The sequence below is a fragment of the Caretta caretta genome, chromosome 1 (assembly GCF_965140235.1).
Source record: "Caretta caretta isolate rCarCar2 chromosome 1, rCarCar1.hap1, whole genome shotgun sequence".
In the NCBI taxonomy this organism is placed as follows: Eukaryota; Metazoa; Chordata; order Testudines; family Cheloniidae; genus Caretta; species Caretta caretta.
The window spans coordinates 43,526,838-43,551,947 of record NC_134206.1 but is presented as its reverse complement, the minus strand read 5'-3'; the positions used below and the strand labels follow the sequence as shown (position 1 = coordinate 43,551,947).

General features: G+C 44.1%; 1 protein-coding gene across 10 annotated transcripts in view; it reads left to right on the top strand.

Annotated features, from left to right (window-relative positions):
• The window catches only part of SPATA13 (spermatogenesis associated 13), a 326,208-nt gene that overhangs the window by 284,231 nt on the left and 16,867 nt on the right, over positions 1–25,110 (top strand). For 9 of the 10 annotated variants that reach the window (XM_048845931.2, XM_075127435.1, XM_048845953.2 and 6 more), the window contains 5 exons: positions 7,600–7,736; positions 8,031–8,210; positions 9,810–9,995; positions 11,937–12,116; positions 14,420–14,652. In XM_048845931.2, the coding sequence (XP_048701888.2) occupies positions 7,600–7,736; positions 8,031–8,210; positions 9,810–9,995; positions 11,937–12,116; positions 14,420–14,652 (916 nt within the window). Of the gene's footprint in view, positions 1–3,997; positions 4,197–7,599; positions 7,737–8,030; positions 8,211–9,809; positions 9,996–11,936; positions 12,117–14,419; positions 14,653–25,110 lie in introns of those variants that run through there. The other variant, XM_048845964.2, reaches the window with a different exon arrangement.

Below are 25,110 nucleotides of genomic sequence, written 5' to 3'. Positions count from 1 at the left end.
ACTTTGGATGGGCTAGCACCAGCAGGAGAGTGAATTTGTGTGGGGGGGTGGAGGGTGAGAAAACCTGGATTTGTGCTGGAAATGGCCCACCTGATGATCACTTTAGATAAGCTATTACCAGCAGGACAGTGGGGTGGGAGGAGGTATTGTTTCATATTCTCTGTGTATATATAAAGTCTGCTGCAGTTTCCACGGTATGCATCCGATGAAGTGAGCTGTAGCTCACGAAAGCTCATGCTCAAATAAATTGGTTAGTCTCTAAGGTGCCACAAGTACTCCTTTTCTTTTTGCGAATACAGACTAACACACCTGTTACTCTGAAATCTATCTTAATTGTCTCCAGAAGGTTCCTGATTGTTCTGGAACGTTCCCTGTTACCTTACCCAGGGAAAAGGGACCTACTTAACCTGGGGCTAATATATCTGCCTTTTATTACTCTCTTGTAGCCATCTGCCCGACCCTGTCACAGTAGATAGAAAGATTAACCTAAATAATCTATACAGAAGCCCCTGGAACCCCATAAGATTGAGTCCCTAATCCATGAACTATTGGAACTCATTTACAAAACTTTTCTTAAACGTTACATGAATATATTGTCTCATACTATAGAATTAGAATTTATAATCCCTATTCCATGATGAGATATCTTTGAGTTATAATGTATCTTAATTAAAACTATCTTTTAAAAAAGCATTTTATCAAAAAAATCTGATTTAAATAAAAAAATTTGATTTTTTAAATTTTTTTAAAAAAATCATTGATTTTTATCCATCCTGGTTGGAAGGAAGCTTCCCTTGAGAATAATTTTGCAGCACTGTTCTGGTGCACAAAGAGTGATTTTATGGCTTCAGAGACTAGATGTTAGATTGTATAGACGACTTGTCTGCTCCAGTGTGGGGATTTCCTATATGTTCCATAAAAAGTCACAGAGTGTTAATGCTTTTCACCCAGAAATTGTGGTTTCAGATTTAACTAAGGTCATTAGTGAATTGCAGTTGGTGGTCTGAGCTGAGACTCAGTGGATTGCTTGCCTAATTTGTTAAACTAACACAAAATTTTGTCCAGTTCATCAGGGTCCAGTCAAAAGCCTGGAATAGCAGGAATGATTGCAAGTCAGGATTTCGATTCATTGGCAAGCTTGTGTTAGGTAGCTTCATCATGACAGCCACCTGTACTATATGTGATCCCAGGTAGAGTTGTCAGACTCCTACCAGCGTGTGCATTGTTAGGTCAGATTGTCACTCTGGTATTATCGACTTTCTGCACTTGTAGTGTTTTTTAATGGGCACTGACAAGAATTTTCCTCACAGTGACATGAGAAATTTTAGTGAGTGCTTTCTACTTCTTCACCTTAGAATGTAAAGTGACACCAGCAAAAGAACTGGAGGCAACAGCAGATGGGGCATCAACATAAGTGGACCATCCATGCCTGCCTACAGTAGGATATTGAAAAACTGGCCCTAAAGAAGTCATTGGATTAAAAAAAAGAATGGGCTAGAAGGATATGTCCCATATTTTAAGTGAAGCAAGATAACAGGAGGACTCTCAAATTGTCCTCTTGCATGGTGTGAGTGGAAAGGACTCTCTCTATCAGTTCCTTCTCTATTCTATTCAACGTCACTCTTATGGCTGCGGCACCTTCAGTGCCCACAGCCACAATATGGCCACCAGTCGTGAGACTTTGAAGCAGACCTGAGGACATGAGAAATCCTACCCTGGAAAAACCTTATTCTAAGGCCCAAAGCCTGAGATTAGGTTTTCATTTTTATATTGAAGCAACAACTTCCTGAGCAGTATTGATGTTTCTTCTTTCTTCCTAGGAAAGAAGGAACTGTGTAAACTGTACAATTGTTACAACTTGAAAAGAGGTGGAATGTGGCTGGACCTATGTTCAACATGTTCATATACATGGCCTAGAACCCTGCAAGCCCTGCTGAGGTGCTGGTGCAGAGTTGTGTTCTTTTTGTGAGGAATGGCTCATTTGGGCCTCTCTTTTTGTGTCTGCATTTATTTATGGATGCAGTTGATGTCATTAGATTTCTACATATCTGATTGTGTCCTCAGTTATTTGTGCTTCCTCATTCCCTTCCTTCTCTCTTCCCCCAATCCTCTTGTGCAACAAGCAACTGGCCCACAATAACGCACGTGATATTTTGTCTTGCTTAGCGTGGGGCTGGGATCACAAGGACACACAGAACTTCTTGGGGCAAATGCTGGTCCCATTGAAATCAATGAGAGTTCGCTATTGACTTCACACAGGCCAAGGCCAGGTGATATTGGACAGCTATCATAATTAACAAACAGATTTTTGTTGGTCCCTTGAATCGCCACTGAAAGGAGTTTTCAATGTAGTGAGATCTAACCATCTTAACTTAATTTTCTTGTCCATATTTTATGCTATTCCTTTTTCATTTGCCTAGTCACATTCTCAGAGGCGTGATAGAATAATTCAAAGGGGTGAATCTGTTTTATGTTATAGTTTTAGGTTTTTGTCTGGACAGCACTTGTTCAGTGTGAATTCTTCAGTTGTTGATGCAGATCCCAGGGTTGGGGGCCTTTTATGACTTAAACAAAGGAATTTTCTATGGATGACTCATTTTTTAGTTTTTACTGATTTGTATTGCAAGACACCTTGCAACTGTGCTGTATATGTGTTTTTCGTAATATACTGTCGCTTATTGTAACTGTGATTATTCAGCAGGTCTATTTTCAGTAGGGAATTATGGTGCAGTTCAATGATTCAGAAGGGAGAGCTGTATTTTTCATGTCCACTGGTCACCTCCAAAATGCAGCAGGTCCTTGATTTTAGTAAACAAACGTCATTAATATTGTGTTATAAGTTTGGCATTTCATTCTCTCCCTGAGATGATACAATAGGAAACCATGTGATTTCTGTGGGTGTTGTGATATGCTGTATGCAAAGTCCCTTGGTGGTTTTCTGAGCATATTACTAGAGAAACTAGCCCCTAGTAAAAGGACTGGCATAGCTAAACAATGTTGTTTCCGTATAGAAAATCAGTAAGTCTGAATCCTGTCCACAGACATATAGCACCATGACTTCTTTTAAAATTATTTCAGGATTTTCTTTTTATACCAGTTTTCAAAAAATTAGTACAAATGCAGGTTGTTGAAGAGACATAATTTGACTGTAGGGGCAAATCCTGCCCTTGCCTCTAGAACCAATTCAATTCCCCTATGCAAAGGGGTGCATGATGCTGGGGTGATAGATGCTAATCTCCATAGGGTCCCCTGTGCTCTGACATGAGAGGGTTAGTGGGGTCATTGCTGAAGTGGGCTATGGAATGACTGAAGGCAGGGCTAAGTGGCTATTTGTGTCCTTCCCTCTCTACCGCCTGTGGTAGAGTTACACTGAGGCTGCGGCCTGAGTGGGAGAATGCCTCCCCTGCCCCATCACCCCTCAGAGCAATTGGCTGCTGTTTAGAATTTGGGTTATAATGTAGTGATAGTCGCTTGTAACCAAACAAATATACCACAGTTTAGTTGTGAAGTAACAGCAGCATTTAATAACTGTGTGAAAAATACCTTTGGGTGTATAGTTATACCTACCTTTTGGAATAATATCATAAATACACAATGTTATGCAAAACAGTATTGGAAGACCTATTTTTGCATATGGCTAGAAGAAATTGCAACCCGCAATAGCCTTTTCCTGTGACATGGAGTAAAAGAGATATATCTTTGAATTTAGATTGAAACTCTAATTCACATTTAGCTGCTTTAATGAAAAGTAGCAAATACACTCTCTGGCACTGACAAGACTGAAAAACATTCTTTGTTGCAGTGTCATTAGCTACAGTGCAGTAGACTGTAAGTACATTATCAATGAACACTGTATATACAGGTTTTGTTTCTTTTCTGTAATTTCCTCCCTAAGGGTACCCCATGATGTCACTGATCCACTAAACCCACAGCTATACGGAACAGTGAGTGAGCTGTCAGTTTCTGAGTAGGCTCCGGCCTGAAATGCACATACAGAAGCTCAAAGCAATGAATAAGCTGTTTCTGAATTTTCAGTAGCTCAAAGGCTCTAAGCCTTTCTGGTTCTCTGTGAATCTTTTAGGACTAAACTTCACCTATTAAAGGCCAAGCCCCTACTCTGTCTGTTGTTTTTGACAACAGCATGGTAGCCAGTGGGGGAATGGCACGATTTTGGAGTCTGGAGAGCCTTCAGATGGGTATGTGTGAGTAGAAGGTGCACTCTTTTTATTCTCTGTATTGTTTCTGATTTAAAATTATCAAGTGTTAGTGTCACTGGGCTTGATTCTGATCACACTCTTGTTGTTGTAAAAAATGTAAACTCCACTGCAATCAACAGAGTTACACCAATGGAAAGCTGGATAGAGATCAGAATCAGGCCCACATTGTCTTAAGTTTTTGCAATCCATTAGAGCTACAGGGATACCCATCCCTATCTGTAAAATATTTACTCCTGCCGGTAAACATTAGAGGAATGGATACAGAGAGTAAGTGATTGGTTTTGTTGTTGTTTGTTTTTTGTGTTTTGTTTTTAATCTAGCTACCAAGGCAATGGAAGCTTCTTGACTGGTAAGGAATAACGAGCAGTTTCCAGTCCAAAATTACTCTCCTTTTTCATCTTTAGTTAAATGTTTTAGAGTATTTATGTCTACTATCTTTGCTGCAACAAACCAGTTGTCAATACTGACATTACAATGCGGCTGTAAAAATGAGATCCAGGATGAAGTTTACCACTTCAGATTTGAGGCTAGAAGCTGATTTTTATATATTATTTATTTACAGATTTTCAGGAAAGCAATGTCAGTGAGTTTTAAATGAGACAACTTTTAAAATATATATTTCTATTCGTTTTCAGATTTGTAACCCTATGGCTAGGAGATCTCAACTTTTTAATAGGAATTTTGCAGTCTCCTGGATTAGTTCTATGAGACATTAATATGAATGTATATTTTAAAATGTTCTGGGGTGGGTAGAATAACTTATTGTTTTACATCAAGACTGAGGGCAAAATTGTGTCCTTCTAAAGAAAGAAAGCCACAAGGTAAATGTTTTAACTGACCTTTGCATCCTATGGCCTTGATTACCCTTGAAAAATTAGTATCCATATAACAGGAAATGCTTGCAAGGATGCAAGTGTAAGCACTAATATAGACAGGGCTATCTATACTGTCATGAAAACCTATGGGTTACACATATTTATGCCCACTGCCCATGGCCCATCTGCGTGGGATCCAGAAAGCAAGGCAAGCCTCTCTGGTAGAGGTGGTTGGGAATTTTTTGGCTGACTGGCTTTTTGTCAAAACATTGCTTTTTGTGGAAATGTATAATTTTTGACAAAAGTTTTGCTGGGGAGGTTTTTCAGCTCCAAGATGGAATTTCTGGTCAAGACAAGAGTTAGAGAGGGAGACATCCAACCTAGAATAGCCAATACCTTCCTGGTTAGATCACTCACCTGGGATGTGGGAGGCGCAGATTTAAATCGCTTTTCCAAATCTGGCAGAGCAGGGACGAGAACCTGACTCTCCCAGGTTCCACACGAGTGCCCTAATCTCCCCATCACTTCTGCGTTTTTTCACCAAAAAATAAAATAAAATTCAAAATCGCTTGATTTCATCCCACTGCAGAATGGGGACATATTTTTTGAATCTTGAAAATTTTAATGGGATAGGAAAACCATTTCCCACCTAGTTCTACTCTCTGCTTCTTTCTCTTTCCTAGCCTAGTCCGTGCAGGATTACACTGCAGGCCATCTGCAAGGGCAGCGCGTGAATCCCCACTTCGGGGAAGCTACCCTGCCCCTTCCATCCCTGGAGCCCTGAGCCCTCCCCTCCCCTCAGCCAAGGAAGCCCCGCCCCGCCCACCCCTGCAGCTGCTGGGCAGCCCAAGCACCAGCCTGACCCCCGGGACACCAGCCGGCCCAACTACTGGCCCAATCCCCAGGCCAGTCCGAGCACTGGCTAGTGTTGCCAGGTGTCCAGTTTTCGACCGGCATACCGGGTCAAAAAGGGACCTTTGTGGCTCCGGTCAGCACCACTGACCGGACTGTTAAAAGTGTGGTTGGCAGCGCTGCCAGTGCTGCAGGACTGGCAGGCTCCCTACCCAGCTCCACGTGGCTCCCAGAAGCAGTCAGCATGTCCCTCTGGCTCCTAGGTGAAGGGGCAGCCACGGGGCTCTGCGTGCTGCTCCTGCCCCAAGTGCCGGCTCTGCAGCTCCCATTGGCTGGGAACTGCAGCCAATGGGAGTTGCAGGGAGCAGCACCTGCAGGCGTGGGCAGCGTGCAGAACCCCATGGCAGCTCCTTCACCTAGGAGCCGGAGGGACATCCTGGCTGCTTCCAGAATCCAGCTGAGGTAAGCGCTACCCGGAGCGCATGCCCCAGTCCCTTCCCACGCCCCAACATCCTGCCCCAGCCCTGAGCCCTCTCCTGCACCCCAAACCTCTCATCCCTGGCCCCACCCTAGAGTCCACACCCCCAGCCAGAGCCCTCACATCCCCTCTGCACCCCACTCCCCAGCCCGGAGCCCCCTCCCACACTCTGAATCCCTTGGCCCCAGCCCCACCCCAGAGTCCACACCACCAGCCAGAGCCCTCACCCCTCCCATACTCCAACCCCCTGCCCCAGCCTGGTGAAAATAAGCGAATGAGCAAGGGTGGGGGAGAGTGAGCAATGGAGGGAGGGAAGAAGGAGTGAGCAGGGGCGGGGCCTCAGAGAAGGGGTGGTGCAGGGGCATGGCTTCAGGGCAGGGTAGGGGTCAGGGCAAGGGTGTTCGATTTTCTGCAATTAGGAAGTTGGTAACACTAGCACTGGCCTGACCCCTGGACTGATGGTCGGCCGGGCTTCCTCAGGCCACCGAGCCCCAAGCTCCAGGCTGCCAGCCCAAGCTGAACCCCTTCTAGCTTCAGGGGAATGGGGGAGCAAGGGTGGGGCTTCAGGGTGGAGTAAGGGTGGGGCCTCAGCCTGAGTTGGGGAGACTAACCTGACCTACAATGCCCACTGCCCACCTGCCTAAGAGTCATATAAAGACTAGGGCCCAGATTTTTAAATGTATTTAGGCATTGCTGTGCTTAGAATTGGAATGCCTAAGTATCATTTTCAAAAGAGACTTAGGCACTTATGAGCCTAAATTGTTTTTGACAGTCAATGGGATTGAGGCTCCTAAGTGCCAAACCCCTTTTGAAAATTAACTTAGGCTCCTAAATCAGTTAGGCATTGGACTCCTGAGCTCAACAACACCTACATACCTTTTAAAATCTGGACCTAAATTCTTTCCCCTGAATCAGGGACCCCTGCAGGAAACTACCTACCTGTGACACAGGCCCAAAAAGTTTAATGGTTTACATCCAGGTTTACTTTTGTGTAGCTGTTTGCTTCAGTGGAGTTATTCCTGATTTGTATGGTTGTGTAAATGAGAGAAAATCACTCCCTAAGTAAACGCGTTGTTATATTTTCAAGAGCAAAGGCACTTTCTAAGGGGTTTTGCCTTAGCCTATTGGCAGCTTTATGTTCACATTTTTTATTAAATTATTTTTGTATGTTTGCTTTTCTGAGAAGACTTTGGTTAAACCAAATTACTCTGTTTCAAGCCTGTCACTTTTGTTTTAGTTGTTACAGATGGTGGAACTGAATCTTCTGCCTTAGTTGATGACAATGGTAGTGAGGAGGATTACAGTTATGAGGAGCTCTGCCAACCCAGCCCTAGATACCTGCAGCCTGGAGGGGAACAGCTAGCAATTAATGAGGTAAGTGGAGGATACATTCTAGTATGTCTAACCTTTTGGTGATGATGTTGCATGCGTTTTATATAACGGTACTCAAGCTTGGGAGTCTCAGATCCAGACCTTTTTGCTGCATTATTCAATTTCTCAGACAGATAATTATACAAGGACACATTTCTCAAAATACTCGGCTCATCCTGAAACAGACTTATTTATCTCCTTTTTGTTTAATTATGCTTGTTTAGTTTTCTAGCAGTCTACGGATTGGTCTTTGCTGAGCTTTTGTCCTTCACCAACTCTTTCCCCCCCACATTTCAGCTGATAAGTGATGGCAGCATGGTCTATGCAGAGGCACTGTGGGACCATGTGACTATGGATGATCAAGAGCTAGGTTTTAAAGCTGGGGATGTCATCCGAGTCCTTGAAGCTTCCAACAAAGACTGGTGGTGGGGAAGAAATGAAGACAAGGAAGCCTGGTTTCCAGCTAGCTTTGTCAGGGTTAGTAACCTATGTCTGTTTCTTTTCTACAACGGGGGCCTGATTCACCACTGCATTATTGCAGCTTTACATCAGGCTCCTGGTAACATGTCAGTATAACAATGGCTTGTTTTATTTTGTTAAAAGTTGCTATTCTTGCTTCAGCATAATTTACTTGGCCACATTTTACCGTCACTTACTCCTGGGTAACCCTGTAAAAATCCAAATAGAAATGAGGACAGAGAACCAGCTCATCATTATTATTTGGACTATGTCCCATGGATGTACAGGAACCAACACTAATACCACTCAAGAGTGGTCAATATGTATAGAAAGAGCACAACAGTTTTGGGGATGGAGATGGGAACATCTGTTCTACTCAGCATTCTCTTCTGATATTTCAGGGATTTTGGTGGTAAAATAATGCCAGACCTGTCAGCTTCATCAATTGTGGCAGTTCTGTCCATAATGTGAATACCTTATTCGCAGTTCAGCCAAGAGTCTCATGACAGTACAGCTGCTGAGGGATAGCTATTGCTGTATTGTATCATTAATTATATTACAGCATCTTCTAGATGCCACAACTGAAATTGGGGCCCCACAGTGCTAGGCACTGTACAAGCAAATTGTAAGAGACAGACCCACCATAAAGAGTTTACCATCTAAGCAGGCATGCTGAAGAAAGAGTGGGTGAAAGGCAGCATTGTTGTTCCCATTTTACAGATAAGAAACTGAGGCAGAGAGATTAAAGGTAAAATTTTCAAAAATGCCTGAGTCACTTAGGCCCAGATTTTTAAAGGTATTTAGGCATTGCAATGTTGAATAAAGCAACACCTAAATACCTTTAAAAATGTGAACTTCAGGCACTCTTGAAAATATTATTCTTAAGTGATTTGTCCAAGAGCACATACAGAGTTAATACCAGAGCTGGGGCTATTAAACCCAGATCTCCCTCATCACAGTCCAGTGATTTAACCACACGGTCATTTTTCCTGTAAATTTTACCATTTCTGTGAATTAGGTGAATAATGAAGTTGATGGGACTCTAGTACAAAAATGTTCAATCTGACTTCAGAAAAATGTATTTTAACTTTAAATATCAGTGTGAGTGCCTCATCCTTTGGGAAAGGAGGACAATTGGGGAAGGGAGAAATGACTGTAACTGATTACTTCAGATCAGTGTCATCCTAATTTAACATGGAAAATAATGCCACAATTTTTTTATTTGAGTATTGGCAGTGAGTGCTCACTGCTCATGGTCTCTCTAATAAATCTGCACTTCTGTTCACAAAAAATACAGGCAACACTTATAGGATGGCCTTCAGATACTATGGTGATGAAGGTCCATATGGGTACCCAAAAAGAAAGAGTTGGCCCATTCCTGAAACCTTTACATTAGTAGCCAGTGGAAATACTTGAATAAGAGTTACATGATAGACCTTATTATGGAATCCTATTTCTACAACCTAGGACTGAGGACCAGTTATATAATAATAATAATTAATAATCGGTTATGAGCTGCCTCTATTGTAATTAAATAAAGTTTGTAATAGTTTTTAACATTTGTTTTTGTAACACCTTGCTGCACTACTCTAGCTGTCTTTTCTGTTATGAATGCAGCTACGAGTTAATCAGGAAGAACTACCAGAAAATTGTGGTAGCATCCAAGATGAAGAGCAACATGCAGATGCTAGTAAACATCGCCAAAAAATTGCTGAAAACAAGGATCAGATGAGAACCAATGTTATACAGGAAATAATGAACACGGAGAGAGTCTATATCAAACATCTCAAGGACATCTGTGAGGTAGTGTCAAGCCATAGACTTAGAGCATTCCACAGACCTAATTTGAACAAACGTCCCTTGTGAGTGAAAACTTGAGCATTTTCTGTTGTCAGAAGATTCATCATTGCAATTCTAAGGCTGTCAATGAGAATGCTCTCTTGCGCAGTTCTAACTCCCTTCTTTATTGAACACCATAATACATCTTTTTGAAAGAACACTTCATTTTGTACCTGTTAACAATGCTTTGCTTTCCTGACTGCAGTTTCCATGTTGGGGAGAGAGTCCAGCTTAGTTAGTATTTGCTACCACTTTGCCTCAGTAGATAACTATAAATCCATGTAATATGGTAGTATCTAGTTACAGTTTAGTGACTGATCATTTTGAAGGTGGTCTGCAGAGGAAAAAATGAAAAATTGGATTTGTGCTTTTTTTTTCTGGTCATTTATTATGTAATTCTAATTTTTTAAAATATTCTCCTTGTTTAAACTGCAGCAAGATCAGTAGTATCAAGACTTACCTTCTCTGTTATTGTTTTTTTGCTGGAGTTTCCTTGGAGGACCAGAGACCTGTAGTAGGAACGTTCTCACACCTTAATTAAAGTTTGAGCCTTTAACTATGAACATTTTTCTCCCACATTAGGGTTGGATGTTTGAGCTAGAGTGGTAAAAAAGAACCAATGAAGGATGGTAAACAGCCTGACCAAAAAAATCACTTCTCCTTTCAGTTCGTTAGATTTCACTTCCTTTCTGCTTGTGATGTCATAGTCCTATTAGTTCTCCACTCATATATAGAATCTTCCGGGAAAAACAAAAATTATAAGAGCTGCCCTTCTAGTGTGGAAAACAAACAGATTATTTTTTTATCAGGCCTTCTTCATACTTTCTAAAGAAACAAAACAAAGGCACAAACCCATTTTTTTCAGATCATCTTTAAAAAATGTTGCTAAATGTCAGTTCCTTGAGCAAGATCATCATTAAGATACACTTTTTATCTATGCCAGAGTAAGTGTAATTAAATCGTATACTATAGGACATAAGCTATAAAAGGTCAGGGAGGAATTTTTACCAACACGTGTATCTCTGACACATTTGGCTTGGTTCATGGTGGGTGAATTTCATCTTCCATTGAAGCATCAGGTATTGGCAATTGCTAGACGAATACCAGACTGGCTAAACCAATGTAAATGTAAACAATGTGCAAATGTAAACAAACTGTCTGGTGACCCGCCAGCAAATTACCCTGATAGGCTGTGTGTGGCCTGCGGGCTGCAGGTTGCCCACCACTGCTCTAAGTGGTCTCTATGCCACTAGATAGAACAGAACACCACACCCCGGAGGTGTGAGGGTTACACTAGCCCTAGCAAAGATTATCTTTAGGCTGTGTTTTTACAGAATTTGGTTTCGTCTGTACAGGCAAGATCAAACTCTGTCATAGCACAGTTGGGGCAGTAACTACTAAGCACTGTGGCAAAACTGGTAGTGCAGGCTCTCCTCCTCCTGGATTGGTAGTTATAACAAGATCATAGAATATTAGGGTTGGAAGGGACCTCAGGAGGTCATCTAGTCCAACTCCCTGCTCAAAGCAGGGCCAATCCCCAATTTTTGGCCCAGATCCCTAAATGGCCCCTTCAAGGATTGAACTCACAACCCTGGGTTTAGCAGGCCAATACTCAAACCACTGAGCTATCCCTCCCCCCACATAATTAGATATTATACAAGTGCTGACATCTGGCTTCCTGACTAATCCACTCTAGTGTGAAACAGAATTAGGACTGGGAGAATCAGTAACCTAACTGTTCAGACAGTTTTGTAGTGAATATGGCATTGAAATCAGACACCACAAAAATCTAACCTTGGAAAGCAGAATATCAAATTGAGTTGCCTTGTTCAGTACAAACTCCATTTTCAAGCTCTTGATCTCTTTCAGATTTGATACAAAGAGGTTTTCTTGTTTTATGTCCAGGGATATATTCGGCAGTGTCGTAAACATACAGGAATGTTCACCACGGCTCAGTTAAACACCATTTTTGGAAACATTGAAGATGTTTACAAATTCCAAAGAAAGTTTCTGAAAGATCTTGAGAAACAGTACAACAAAGAGGAACCTCATTTAAGTGAAATTGGATCCTGCTTTCTTCAACATGTATGTAATTTAACTCCATTTCGCTTATGAAATAAAAAAAATGTGATCAGTAAATGTTAAACTACCGTGAGGAAGACACTTTAGATAGTGCTGATTATATGAAAACATTTAAAATCCCTCCCCTTTTTCCACCTCCACCCTTTGAGTAGGCCTATTTTCCTTGTAAGTGAACAGTCTTTCCATTTTCATAGCTATGGTGAACCCAAGGTCCCAGATGAACAGAACAGTTTCCAACAATCACAGGCAATGTTCCCTCTAATTTTTTCCATCCATGTGTGGAATAAACCTGGATATAATATATATTTTTAAAAAGTTACCATAGGTATAGGCATTATACCATAGGCATACCATAGGCATAATTACTCCAGCCAGGACAGGTTGGGCACTTTAGAACTCACTACTCAAAGAATTAAATTTAAGTGTAAGAGAAATAAAAATTATGAAATGCATAGACCAGTCAAAACACTAAAATAACACTTTGAAAGCATAAAATTACAGAGAATATATGTGCATTGCAGGAAATACCAAGAAGTAACAACAACTATAATACAAGTATGTGTTGAGAGGTGAGTGAGAAAGAGACAGAGACTCTGGGTGTGGGTGTGAGAGAGAAAGAGAGACAGAGACTCCGTGGGTGGGTGTGTTGGCTGCTGGGGAAAGTTGTGCACTGTCTCTTTAAGCAGTGAAAGCTTTCCTGCTCTGTGCTGAGCATTGTTGTTTCCCCTCCCCCACTCTGCGGAGATGGGGTACGTGGGCAGGGGGAGGAGGGGAGAGTGTGTGTGTGTGTGTGTGTCTGAGTGAGTGAGTGAGAGAAAGTCTGTGTGAGCTGGCTTCTGGGGAAATGTCAGAAACAGTGCACTGTCTCATTGGCCTGGTCTATACTAGGGGAGGGATCGATCTAGGATACGCTACTTCAGCTACGAGAATCGTTGACTCTGCTTCTGCCTCACACTCTGGTAGAGTTCCGGAGTCAACAGCAGAGCGATCGGGGATCGATTTATCGGGTCTACACTAGATGCGATAAATCGATCCCTGATAGATCGATCACTACCGATCCAGTGGGTAGTGTAGACGTGGCCTTTAAGAAAGGCAGTCAGCCGACAGCCACTCACCATTCAGACTGCAGCAGCTCCTAGTCCTCCTGAGCCAGACTGTTCCCTCTGTCCTGCTCTGCAGAGATGGGGTACAGGGGCAGGGGGAGGGGGACATCCTGACATCAGCACCCTCCTCCCTCCCCCACCTTCTGCTCTGCACAGCCAGCAGGAGGGTCCCAGGAGCAGCTGCAGGATGGAGTAACATGGTGGGAGGGGCACCTGAACACATGCTGCCTCCTGTGCACAGAATGGCATTTAAACCTCTCCTGCCTGGCAGCCTACACACGCAGCTTACAGGGAACACAGATCACAGGTTAACATTTAACTGCAGGCATCTGAGTTGATTTTGTTCTTTGGAAACTACATCCAGTATCTTCCCAGAGAAAATATTAACCAGGGTGTTTGACAAAGGTGGGAAAAGAGTCACATATCACTGCTAATCGCCTACATAACCTCCAAGTAGACTTATGAAAAAAAGTTTGGCAAATAGAAATATCACCAAAAAATGCATTTTGGAGGGTTCAATAACTATTAATGTATTTGGGTAGAACTCGCTGAATAGTTTAGGCTTAAAAATACTTTTTTTTTTTCAAAGTCATTTTGCTTGAGAACAGCATTTTGTTTTCAAATTTGGCCAGTTTAAAAAAAAAAAGCGGGGGGGAGGGCATAAAAGCCAAAAATGATAAAATAGAAAAAAAAATTAAAAACTGTTTAGAGTCCATTCAAACATTTCACTCAACTCAAAATGACGTTTTTTCAAGTTTTTCAATTTGAAAAAATCTCTTAAAAAATTGGTTTCGTTCAAATTGAACTAGATTATCATTATTACTACTGTTAACCAAAAAAATCTATTATTCGACCATAGGAGGCTTCCAATTTGCAAGGCTCCTCAAAGAAAACCCCATATGACTGAGATTCACAAATGTGGTTAGCATAAAGAGATATTCGGGTTTTTTTCCATTTCAGAAATCAGCAAGCACTGCTGGCCAATGCACTCCCCCACAATCCACATTAACAGGAGTTTCACCTATTACCAATTGTAGAATAGATTCTCCTGTGTTTTCTAAATAGATTGTTATTCAGTTTGGGTGTAATTTAGCAAACTGTCTAATTAGTGTAACCAGAAGTATTTTATAACTTTAATATCGATTTTTGATTTTGTCTTTTTAAGATGAATGTTTTAGCTAAAGCTTTGGTTTTCCTTTATAGCAAGAAGGTTTTGCCATCTACTCAGAATATTGTAACAATCATCCCAGTGCCTGCCTTGAGCTTTCCAACCTAATGAAACAGGGCAAATACCGTCACTTCTTTGAGGCCTGTCGCCTGCTTCAGCAGATGATTGACATTGCTATTGATGGCTTTCTCCTTACACCTGTTCAGAAGATCTGTAAATACCCTCTTCAGCTTGCAGAGTTACTCAAATATACGACCGAAGTGCACAGGTGAGAGAATTAAAATGAGCTCTTTTAGACCATAATGCTACCTTATTGCTAAAGCAGTCTAAGGTAGATTTGGTCAGGCAGTGGATGACAACCTGCTTCCTTCTGATCAATGGCAAAGCTGTGATTGACTTCAGTGGGGACAGAATTTCACCCAATATGTTCATCATCCTGGGACTATGTGAAAAAATATTTCAGAAACAATGTACAGGTTAAATAGTCACCCTTGACTATAAGGGGACTGATCTGGAGAGAGAGACACACACACACACAGGAAGAGTGAGAGAGAAGGAGGGAAGAAAGGAATGAAGGAAGAAGAGATTTGTAAACCAGAGTGAAAAAACACCAAGGGAAAAATGAATAAGGGATACATGTAGGGGATAAAAGGAAAGAATTAGAAAAGAGAAGTGTCTCAGGGTATGTCAACACAGCAGAGAAAAACCTGCAGCTGGACTGTACCAGCCGACTCGGGCTTGCCAGGCTCGGACTGGAGGGCTGTTTCGTTGCTAGGTTGACTTCCCTCTCACCCCTCACGGTTCTAGAGTCAGCCACAGGTTTTTCTTTGCTGTGTAGACACACCCGTAGAGATAGAAAAGGTGAAGACAGTCTTAGAAGAACAACATAAACTGAACATGTTTAATAGTATTAAACACTGAAAAATTATGTTCAAGGGGAAAAAGGATACTGAAAAATCCTTATGAAATGATGTAGTTAGATTCTGCAAGAAACAAGTGAATCAAAGGCGGGGAGGGGGGAAGAGGGAACAACCAGTATAGAAAGACTAAATAATTTTGTGGTGGAAAAATATATTAATATATTACCCAGATTATCTACATTCATTGTTACTATCTTCAGTGTAGGAAACAACCCTGGACATAGGGTCTGTCTTAGGCAAAACTCTCTCCAAAGGAATATTTGCTGGTGATCTGAGAATCACTCATGTGTATGGATCTTCATTCAGTGTTTTGTTAACTGGCAGCCAGTTCAGGAAATGACCATTTCCTTTGTTATTACTGCACTCTTTCTTAACCCAGTAATCTCTTCTCCAGTATATACTTTTCCAGATGATTCCCATGATTCAACTGTCTTGGGTTTTTATCAGTCGTTTTGATGTCTTTTTTTTTTTTTTTTTTTACCATTTTCCCCTTCAAAATTTCTTCAGAGCCCTCACAAAATTCACTTAGAAAATGCTTATCTGTGCTCTGTGGAAAGAGACCAGGGGCTTCCCTTGGTCTGAGCTGTTTGATTTTGTTCACTAAATGTGCAAAGGAACTGAGGCTGAGTCATTTTCTCAACTCACCATGAGGATCCCAGTTTAGTGGACCTAAGAGAGCCTATGTGGTAACCAGAAACAGACCTTGCCTTCTTCACAGGATCATAGTCGGTTCTGCTTAATAAAGAATGATCTCCTTTCTGTAGAATACTGAACCAAATTATAGAACTTAATAGAGATTAAATACCTGCTTTAGTTCTGCACATGTCTCAAGAAATTCTGTAGGTTGATATAAAAACGGTTGAAAGATTATCATTCTCTGTTAAATTACATTATTGTAGTCATTTATATAAATCCCTATCTAATATTGGTTTAATCCCCATTATACTGTATAGGACTTTTCTATAATAAATATGAGAACAAAAGTCTGCAAAACCTACTTGTTACTTGAGATATACGCAGAACCATTCAGCTACACACATTGTTGTCGTCATCATCATCATTACTCCCATAACCACATTGGTCATTGGCGCACCATCACTGATGAGCAATCAACCAATTGTCTCCACCCCTGATGATCGTGTGTCAGTGCTTGAGTCTCCGCGAAGTCCATTCCTGTCCACTCTTTAATGTTGTCAATCCATCTCTTCTTCTGTCTACCTCTTCTTATCTTCCCCTGTACTGTCCCTTGGAGGATGATCTTGTTACATGGCCATACCACTTCAGCTTGTGCTTCTTCACGGTTGTCAGGAGGTCTTCATATGACCCAGCGCATTGGGTAATGATGATGTGGACCTCTTCATTAGTGACGTGATCGAAGTAGGAGATGCCCAGGAGTTTACGGAAGTATCTCATCCCTACTACCTGTATTTTCCGTTCAAGTTCTGCTGTAAGGTTCCATGTCTCACATGCATACAGAAAAATGGAAATGACCAATGTGTGCAGCAGTTTCAGTTTGGATTCCAGGGAGATGTTCTTATTCCTCTAAATTGGCTTTAGCTTTGCCACTGCTGCTGTTTGCGCAGTTCTTGCCTGAATTTCTGCCTTGGATCCTTCATCAGTGATGATTGCCCCCAAATACTTGAACTGTTTCACTGTCTCCAGCTCTTGTCCACTAACAATGATATGTGAGCTGATCCCATCACGTTTGTTTGTCATCAACTTGGTTTTTTCTGCACTGATTTCCATGCCATATTTTGCGGCGGTTTCATCCAATTGTTTCACAAGGTTGGCAATGTGACCTTGTGATGCTAAATTTTTGGCTGCGGCAAAGGTAAATCGTGAGGCCAAGGTTCACCAGAACCAAGTTTGACTTAGAAAGACTCAGAGAATGAAACATTGCAGTCATTCCAAGCAATGATCGGCAGAAAATTTACCCCATTGCTTGCTCTAGAGGAAGACGTAGAAACAATGATCAAGAATTTCAATGCTGTAATGAATGAGGCAGCAATGGACATCCTTGAGAAACATCATAAGAAGACAAAACCATGGGTCACAAATAAAATACTACAAATGTGTGACAGAAGAGACCTTAAGAGCGATAAGAACAGCACTGAGGGAGCTGATAAATACAGAGTGATTGGCAGAAAGATCAAGAAAGGAATGAAGGTGTCCACGGAGATATGGATTGAAAAACAATGCTCTAAAATTGAAGAGTGTGTCAATAATAAAAATAGCAAACGAGCCTTCCAGGTTGTAAAATATCTGACAAAGGAAAGATGGACCAAAGCTAACACAATTCAAGACAAAGGACATGTTGTGGTTTGAATACAAGACAGCACAAAGCTTTAAGCAAGCAAGCAGGCTGGTCTGCCGACGGACTGCTCCTGTCAGCTTTCCACTCTCTCCTTTATTCTTTCTCTCCCCCCGCGCATTACATTCTCCAACAGATAAAAGGAATACACTGGCTTTGTTTAACATTCTTATTTACCAATTTCTATCTACCGCATTCCTTGCTCTCGGGCCTTGAGCCCAGTCCTGGGAGGCTTCCCACGGTTCATGTCATCTGGGCGAGATTCCAAGGTTCATGCCCTTGAGAGGAGCCGTGTGTGCACTGCTCCTACACAACACTCCGGGTGTGCCCTGAATGTTGCCAAGTGCATGAATCTTGCATGAATGCTACATCTCCTCCTTTTTTGTTTATTTGTGCTCAGCCATCTCCTGGTAGCCATCAATTTGCTTTTGCAAGCCAATTAACTCCCGGACAGACAAGGTCATAACTCTTGGAGCCTGCCAGGGCGGTTCTCGACAAAGCCTTAACAAAAAGGAAATACATTGCACACAGCAACAGCAAAAAATAAGCCCAAAAAGGTAAAGTGTAGTTGGCGGGCCCCAATTAGCCATGCTAGAGTACTGGGAAGAGAGGTTCGCATAAGCAGCGAGCATCATCTCATTCCCTATTTCCTCAGGGTGACAACATACTGGAATAAGGCACGTACCTAACAATTCTTCAGCTGCTACAAAATCAGATAAACAAAAGTGGGTAACATTTACTATTGAAGCCAATCTTTCCCATAGGTTATATGTCATTCGGGCTCGTAACAGAGGAGGCGCTCCCGAGTCAACCCCTACAGGAAATAGCAGGCACATAAGGCACACAATCAATACAGAATTAGCAGTGATTTGGGCGAGAATGGCCACAAACAGAGTCTCAGGAGTCTCTGGCTGTTGGTTTGCTGCCAGTCTTCGTTGAGCTGCGGCGACCAATGCTTTCACTGCTCCCCATGTCACGGGCTGGCTTGGGACGCTACGTCTCCTCCGTCTCCATCCCGCCATTGTCGACCCAGGAGGCACCGCGTTCTCCTCCAAGGTCAGCTGAAACTCCGGTATGGGGTTCGACAGCCCCTGGTGCCACGCCATGCTGTTTCAGTGCCGGTCACACACACCGGGCCGGAACTCACAACGGTCCTTCAGGGAGAGAGACAGCAGCATATCCCCGACCCCAAGTAATTAAAGGTACTGGGCCCAACCATTGCGGATCGGGCTGACGGTAATAGACACGCGGTCTTTCCAGTACCTCCGATTTGTGAACATGCCGATCCACGGGGGTTTGCTGAATCTGTGTTCAGCGTTAAATTATTTAAAGTAAACAAAAGGACATGCAATTGTTGCTGAATGTCTAAGATTCGGAGATGCAGCTCCCCTTGTTTTAATTGTTTGTCAAGCAAGGTTTTTAGCGTGCAATTTGCACGTTCAACAATAGCTTGGCCTGTGGAATTATAAGGGATCCCGTGTTTGAGATGGACGTCCCATTGGGCACAAAAGGTGGAGAGGGCTGTGGAGCAATAGGCTGGGGCATTATCCGTTTTTATCTGGCTCGGGCGACCCATAACAGCAAAACAGTCTAGCAAATGGTGAATAACTTTGGGAGTGGCTTCCCCACACTGTGGGGTCGCCCAAAGAAATCCCGAATAGGTATCAATGGAAACATGTAAAAACGAATAGGGGCGGAATTGTGGCACGTGAGTGACATCCATTTGCCACAGCTGATTCGCTGCGGTACCTCTGGGGTTAACAGCATAAGAAAAGGTAGGGGCAGCAGCGGCACAGTGGGGGCAGGAACGAACAATAGAACGTGCATGATCAGCAGGAATGTAAAATTGTCGGGCCAAAACAGAGGCAGACTGATGAAAAAAGGAATGGCTTTCAATGGGGTCAGAAAAAAGGGAATTTACCTGACCACGTAACGTGCGATCAGTGCGCGCATTGCCTTCAGTGAGTAGCGCAGGCAGAGGGGTATGACTGCGAATATGAGCAACAAAATAAGGAAAATTACGAGTGGTGATGAGATACTGTAAGGACAAAAACAGGCGAAGAAGGTCCGCATCGACCTGAGGGGTAATGAGGGCAAGGGGTAAGTGATCAATTACCTGATAAACATAATGGGTGTCCACAATTAAATTAAAGGGACAATCAGCAAAAAGTTGAAAGGCCAAAATAACAGCAGCCAGTTCTGAGCGCTGCGCGGAACACTGAGACAGCGTAAAACGAGAATGCCAACGAGGGGGGTCACCTAATTGATAGGTGACAACACCGCGATGTGGAGAGCCATCAGTAAAAAGAGTGATAGCTGAAACAATAGGTCGAGAGTGGCTAAGACGATGTACGATTAGTGGCACCTTTTGTGTGATCACCAAGCGAGGATCTTTTGGGGGATTATAAGAGATCTCTCCCACATAATCACAAAGAGCAACCTGCCAGGCCAAGGAGGTGTGGTACAAGGAATCAAATTCACTACGTGACAAGGGGAACACAATGGCAACTAAATCAGTGCCCGTGAGTTGCACTGCACGGTGGCGGGCTTTACGAACAAGGTCGGAGAGGGCGTCTGAATAAGGATAAATATTCCGAGGAGGAGTGGAAGACAAATATATCCACTCTATAATAGAGATGGCTGTGTCTGTACGAGGTACAAACAGAGCTGCAGTAGGCGTATGAGGGGTGGCAATGAGAACCAGCCGCAGGGGACGAACCTCAGTGAGTCTATCCACAAACTGCTGACTCAACACTGCATTGATCTGTCGAATACAGGCAATGTGCTCCTCAGTGATGGCAATAACTGCGCCCGGTGCCCGAGCTCCACGTAGAAGCTCGAACAACGGCTGCAGCATCCATGTGAGGAGATGGAAGTAGGGTCGAATCCAATTTAAATGACCCAAAATTTGCTGTAATTTAACGAGGATTAGGGGTTGGGGTAGAACCACTTCCGGGCGAACAGGGGCAGCATAGGTTTGTAAAACCTTATGCCTGAGATATTGGTAGGGATAAGAGCGTTGAATTTTTTGTGGTGCCACTAACAGGCCATTTTGGCCAAGAATCTGAGACAAATATTCAAGCTGTTGTGCCGTGACCTGGGGACCACTAAACAAAATGTCATCCATATAATGGTAGACCTTTAGTGTGGGGTATCGGGCATGAAAAGGGGCGAGGGCCCGATCCACAAAAAATTGACACAAGGTTGGACTATTTTGCATTCCCTGGGGCAAGACCTTCCACTGATACCTTTGAGAGGGTCGCTGATTATTATATTCTGGCACCGTAAACGTGAATTTTTCGCGATCTTGTGGGCAAAGGGGGATTGTGAAAAAACAATCTTTTAAATCTAACACACAAAGCTGATCGGTTTGAGGAATTAAATTCGGGTTTGGCAACCCAAACTGCAAGGGGCCCATGGGTTGGATGCGTTTATTTATTTCCCTTAAATCATGTAACAGCCTCCATGCACCAGATTTTTTCTTAATAACGAACATCGGGGTGTTCCAAGGACTCCAAGTGCTGTGCATGCAAATGTTGTTGCACAAGTGAATGAAGCGCTTTCAGCTTTTCTAGAGGGAGGGGCCACTGGTCAATCCATACAGGCTCTAAGGATTGCCATACCAATGGTAATGCGGAGGGCAAGGTGGGTGGGGGAGGGTTTTGGGCCATTATATATTAATATCGAGGGTGGTGTCCAGCTTTAAAAGTAAGTCACGGCCCCAAATATTGAGGTGGACAGGGAGCACAAAAGGGCGGATCGTAGCAAGGGCACGGCCTCCTGATTTAGAGACCGTGACCCAAGACAAACTTTGGCGCCCGGGTTTGCTACCCCCGATCCCCCACAACTCTTTAGAAGGAACTGTTGGCCAACTGACCGGCCAGTCCTGATCACGAATCACCGTAACGTCAGCTCCAGTGTCCATCAGCCCTGTAAAAGGAAAATTATTTAAAAGAAGTGTTAACTGAGGTTTCGAGGGGCGGAGCGACATTGTTAGAGCAACAAGTGGAGAGGACGTGTTGTGAGACGGCAACTGAGACAGCGTTGATCCAAAGCCACCTCCGCCCCGGGCTCGATCCTCTGTGGCTGGCACCTGATAGGGGACTAAAATCAATTGTGCAATTGACCATCCATGCGGGAGCGACTGCGGAAGATGGGTCCACACCTGAATCTTAATAACGCCGGTGTAATCGGCGTCAATGACCCCTGGGATGACAAAAAAACCCTGTTTCCCAGCGTGTGAGCGAGGGAGAACCAGACCCACAAATCCGGCAGGGAGAGGTCCCGTCACCTGTATAGGTATGGCGCAAACCTCCCCCAGCAACTGAAAATCAGCGTCCTCCTGCATAATCAAATCAAGCCCTGCACTTCCGGCACTCGCCGCCCTCATGGAGTCTATGGATTGTAAGGCAGAGGAACAGTTGTCTGAGTGGGGAACACCCCCATTTGGTCCTGGGTTCGGGGAGGACCCGTCGTGCGGTTTCCCGACCCGCTACGACACTGATTAGCCCAGTGATAGCCCTTCCGACAATTGGGGCACTTCTTTGAGGGGCGGGCGGGCGCCGTCGATGAGCGGCACTCCCACTGAAAGTGACCCTCCTTACCACAGCGATAACAACGCTTCCCCTCCTTCCCGCTTTTCCACAGGGTGGCGGCCAGAACCCCAGCTTTATGTGCTTGTGTGCCGATGTTTTGGCACGCCCGCAGCATGTCCGACAGCTCTAGAACGCCAGCGGCTTGTGCTGCCTGGAGAGCACAGCGGCAATCCTCGTTCGCATTTTCAACCGCCATTTTTAACAGAATCTCCTGAGCTGTCGCAGAGTTATCCACCTGTCGGAGGATAGCCTCCTGCAATCTGTTGGTAAAATCCATAAAGGACTCTGATGCACCCTGACGGATACTGGCAAAGCTTTTGGTAGGCTTGCCTGAATCCAGGACCTTCCGGAAAGCATGCTGGGCGCAGGCAGAAATAATGGGGAAGACGGCCTGAGGGAGTTGAGACTGCATCTGAACGGTAGCAAACTGGCCCTCCCCTGCTAACTGCTCATAAGTGACACCTTGCGCTATATATACCTGGGCTTGGCGTTCCGCCATCTGCCGATACTCACTAAGCCAAATAACATACTGACTGGGCATCAGCATCATGCGCAACAGCGCTTTCCAGTCTTCCGGGACCAGGGTGTACCCAGTACCTAGCCCTTCAATGAGACCACGTACATACGTGCTAGTCAGGCCGAACTTGCGAATCGCTTTCTTTACGTTTCTGATCACCGAGTAAGGCAAACTGACCCAGTTTGCAAGCTGGTTGCCCTGGCCATCATCCTGCCAGGTCACCAGGCAAACTGAGACCAGATCAGCTAATTCCTCTGCTGTAAGATCTGGGCGAGTCTTCGCTGCGCGAACCATTTGTTGCACCAGCAAAAGCCCCTGAGCAGACGCGGATGACCCCCCGGGGGGCCCTGGAGCATGGGGCCCCACAGGGGGACGGTGATTACACACCGGCTCCAGAGGGGAAGACAAAGGAGGCGGCAGTAATTGAGGCACTGGGGGCGAAGCAGGGGGAGGGATGGCTGCAGGAGCGGATGGGAGTGGCGAGATCGGCAGCCCCTCTATTGGTGCGGGAGAGGGTCTTTCCGAGGCGACATGCTGTGTCGCATCGCCAGGCGGGGGGATGGCTGCAGGAGCGGATGGGAGTGGCGATTTTACCAGCCTCTCTGTTGGTGCGAGGGAAGGCCTTTCCGAGGCGACACGCTGTATCACGTCGCAGCAGAGGTGCCAGGCATGTAAAGCCTGCACGGGCGCCCGAGGCTCTTTTTGCAATGTCTGGCCCAACTGCTCCCAGTCCGCTAGCTTAAGGGTTCCGGCTTCAGGGTACCACGGGCATTGGGCACTCACCTCCTGTAGCAGGAGAGTGAGTTCTCGAGTGGGGCAGTCATGCTGAACCTTACGCAGCAAATACTGTAGCTCATTGTGGTGTTGCACTTGCAAAGCAGAGAGGGAGCTTCCCATACTTACCACAACGAAAAATACTCACCGGGATCCGCGAAGCAGATGAGTGATGCGTCTGAAACCCTTGCCGGGCGAGGTGAGTGCTGAGGGCCCCACGTTTGGGCGCCAGTTGTTGCGGTTCAAATACAAGACAGCACAAAGCTTTAAGCAAACAAGCAGGCTGGTCTGCCGACGGACTGCTCCTGTCAGCTTTCCACCCTCTCCTTTATTCTTTCTCTCCCCCCGCGCATTACATTCTCCAACAGATAAAAGGAATACACTGGCTTTGTTTAACATTCTTATTTACCAATTTCTATCTACCGCATTCCTTGCTCTCGGGCCTTGAGCCCAGTCCTGGGAGGCTTCCCACGGTTCATGTCATCTGGGCGAGATTCCAAGGTTCATGCCCTTGAGAGGAGCCGTGTGTGCACTGCTCCTACACAACACTCCGGGTGTGCCCTGAATGTTGCGAAGTGCATGAACCTTGCATGTATGTTACAGGGACAGAAGAAAGGGACATCATCAATGGGTGGGCAAACTACTGCTCTGATCTATACAACCACCAGACAAATGGAGATCCTAGTGTCTTGGACAACCCAGATTCAACAGATGAGGATGACTTTCCAATACTATGTGAAGAAGTGGAGACAGCTGTGAAATTACTCAAGAATGGAAAAGCTATAGGTATTGACAACATCCCAGCCGAACTGATGAAATTCGGAGGAGAAATAGTAATAGATGTACTCACTAAGATCTGCAACAAGATCGGCAGACCGGTGAGTGGCCCTCCATGTGGACACAGTCACTAATCATCACTCTGCAAAAGAAAGGCAACCTGCAATTGTGTTAAAATTACCGGACCATAAGCTTAATTAGCCATCCCAGCAAAGTGATGTTGAAAGTCATATTGAACAGATTGAAGCCACAAGCGGAGAATATCACCGCTGAAGAGCAGGCTGGCTTTCGTGCTGGAAGAATTACCACAGAATAGATTTTCAACCTTTGTGTTCTATGTGAGAAGTACTTACAACACCAGCAGGACATCTACTATGTCTTTATTGACTTCAAGGAGGCATTTGACAGAGTATGGCACAAAGCTCTCTGGGCAACCATGAAGAAGTACAATGTTGGTCGCAAGCTTATTCTTACCATTAAACAACTGTATGCTAAGGCCAGCAGTGCAGTTCTCGTCAATGGCACAATAGGAGTGTGGTTTCGCATCACTGTTGGACTCTGGCAAGGCTGCCTTCTTTCGCCCACACTGTTCAATATCTATTTGGAGCGCTGTCGTCATGGAACTTAAAATTAGAAATTTAATTTTGTTCTTTATGATTTCCTACTAATTTAAGTGATGAATTAATGTGTAGTGCATGCTAGTGCACACTTAGTATGTGGATTGCCTGACTGTAATTTAAACTATAGTCCATTCATTTAGTAAGCAAGCAGTGAATCCGAGTTTCTGGCATGCACTCTATAAACCATACAAAGTTGAACTGAGACCCAACTA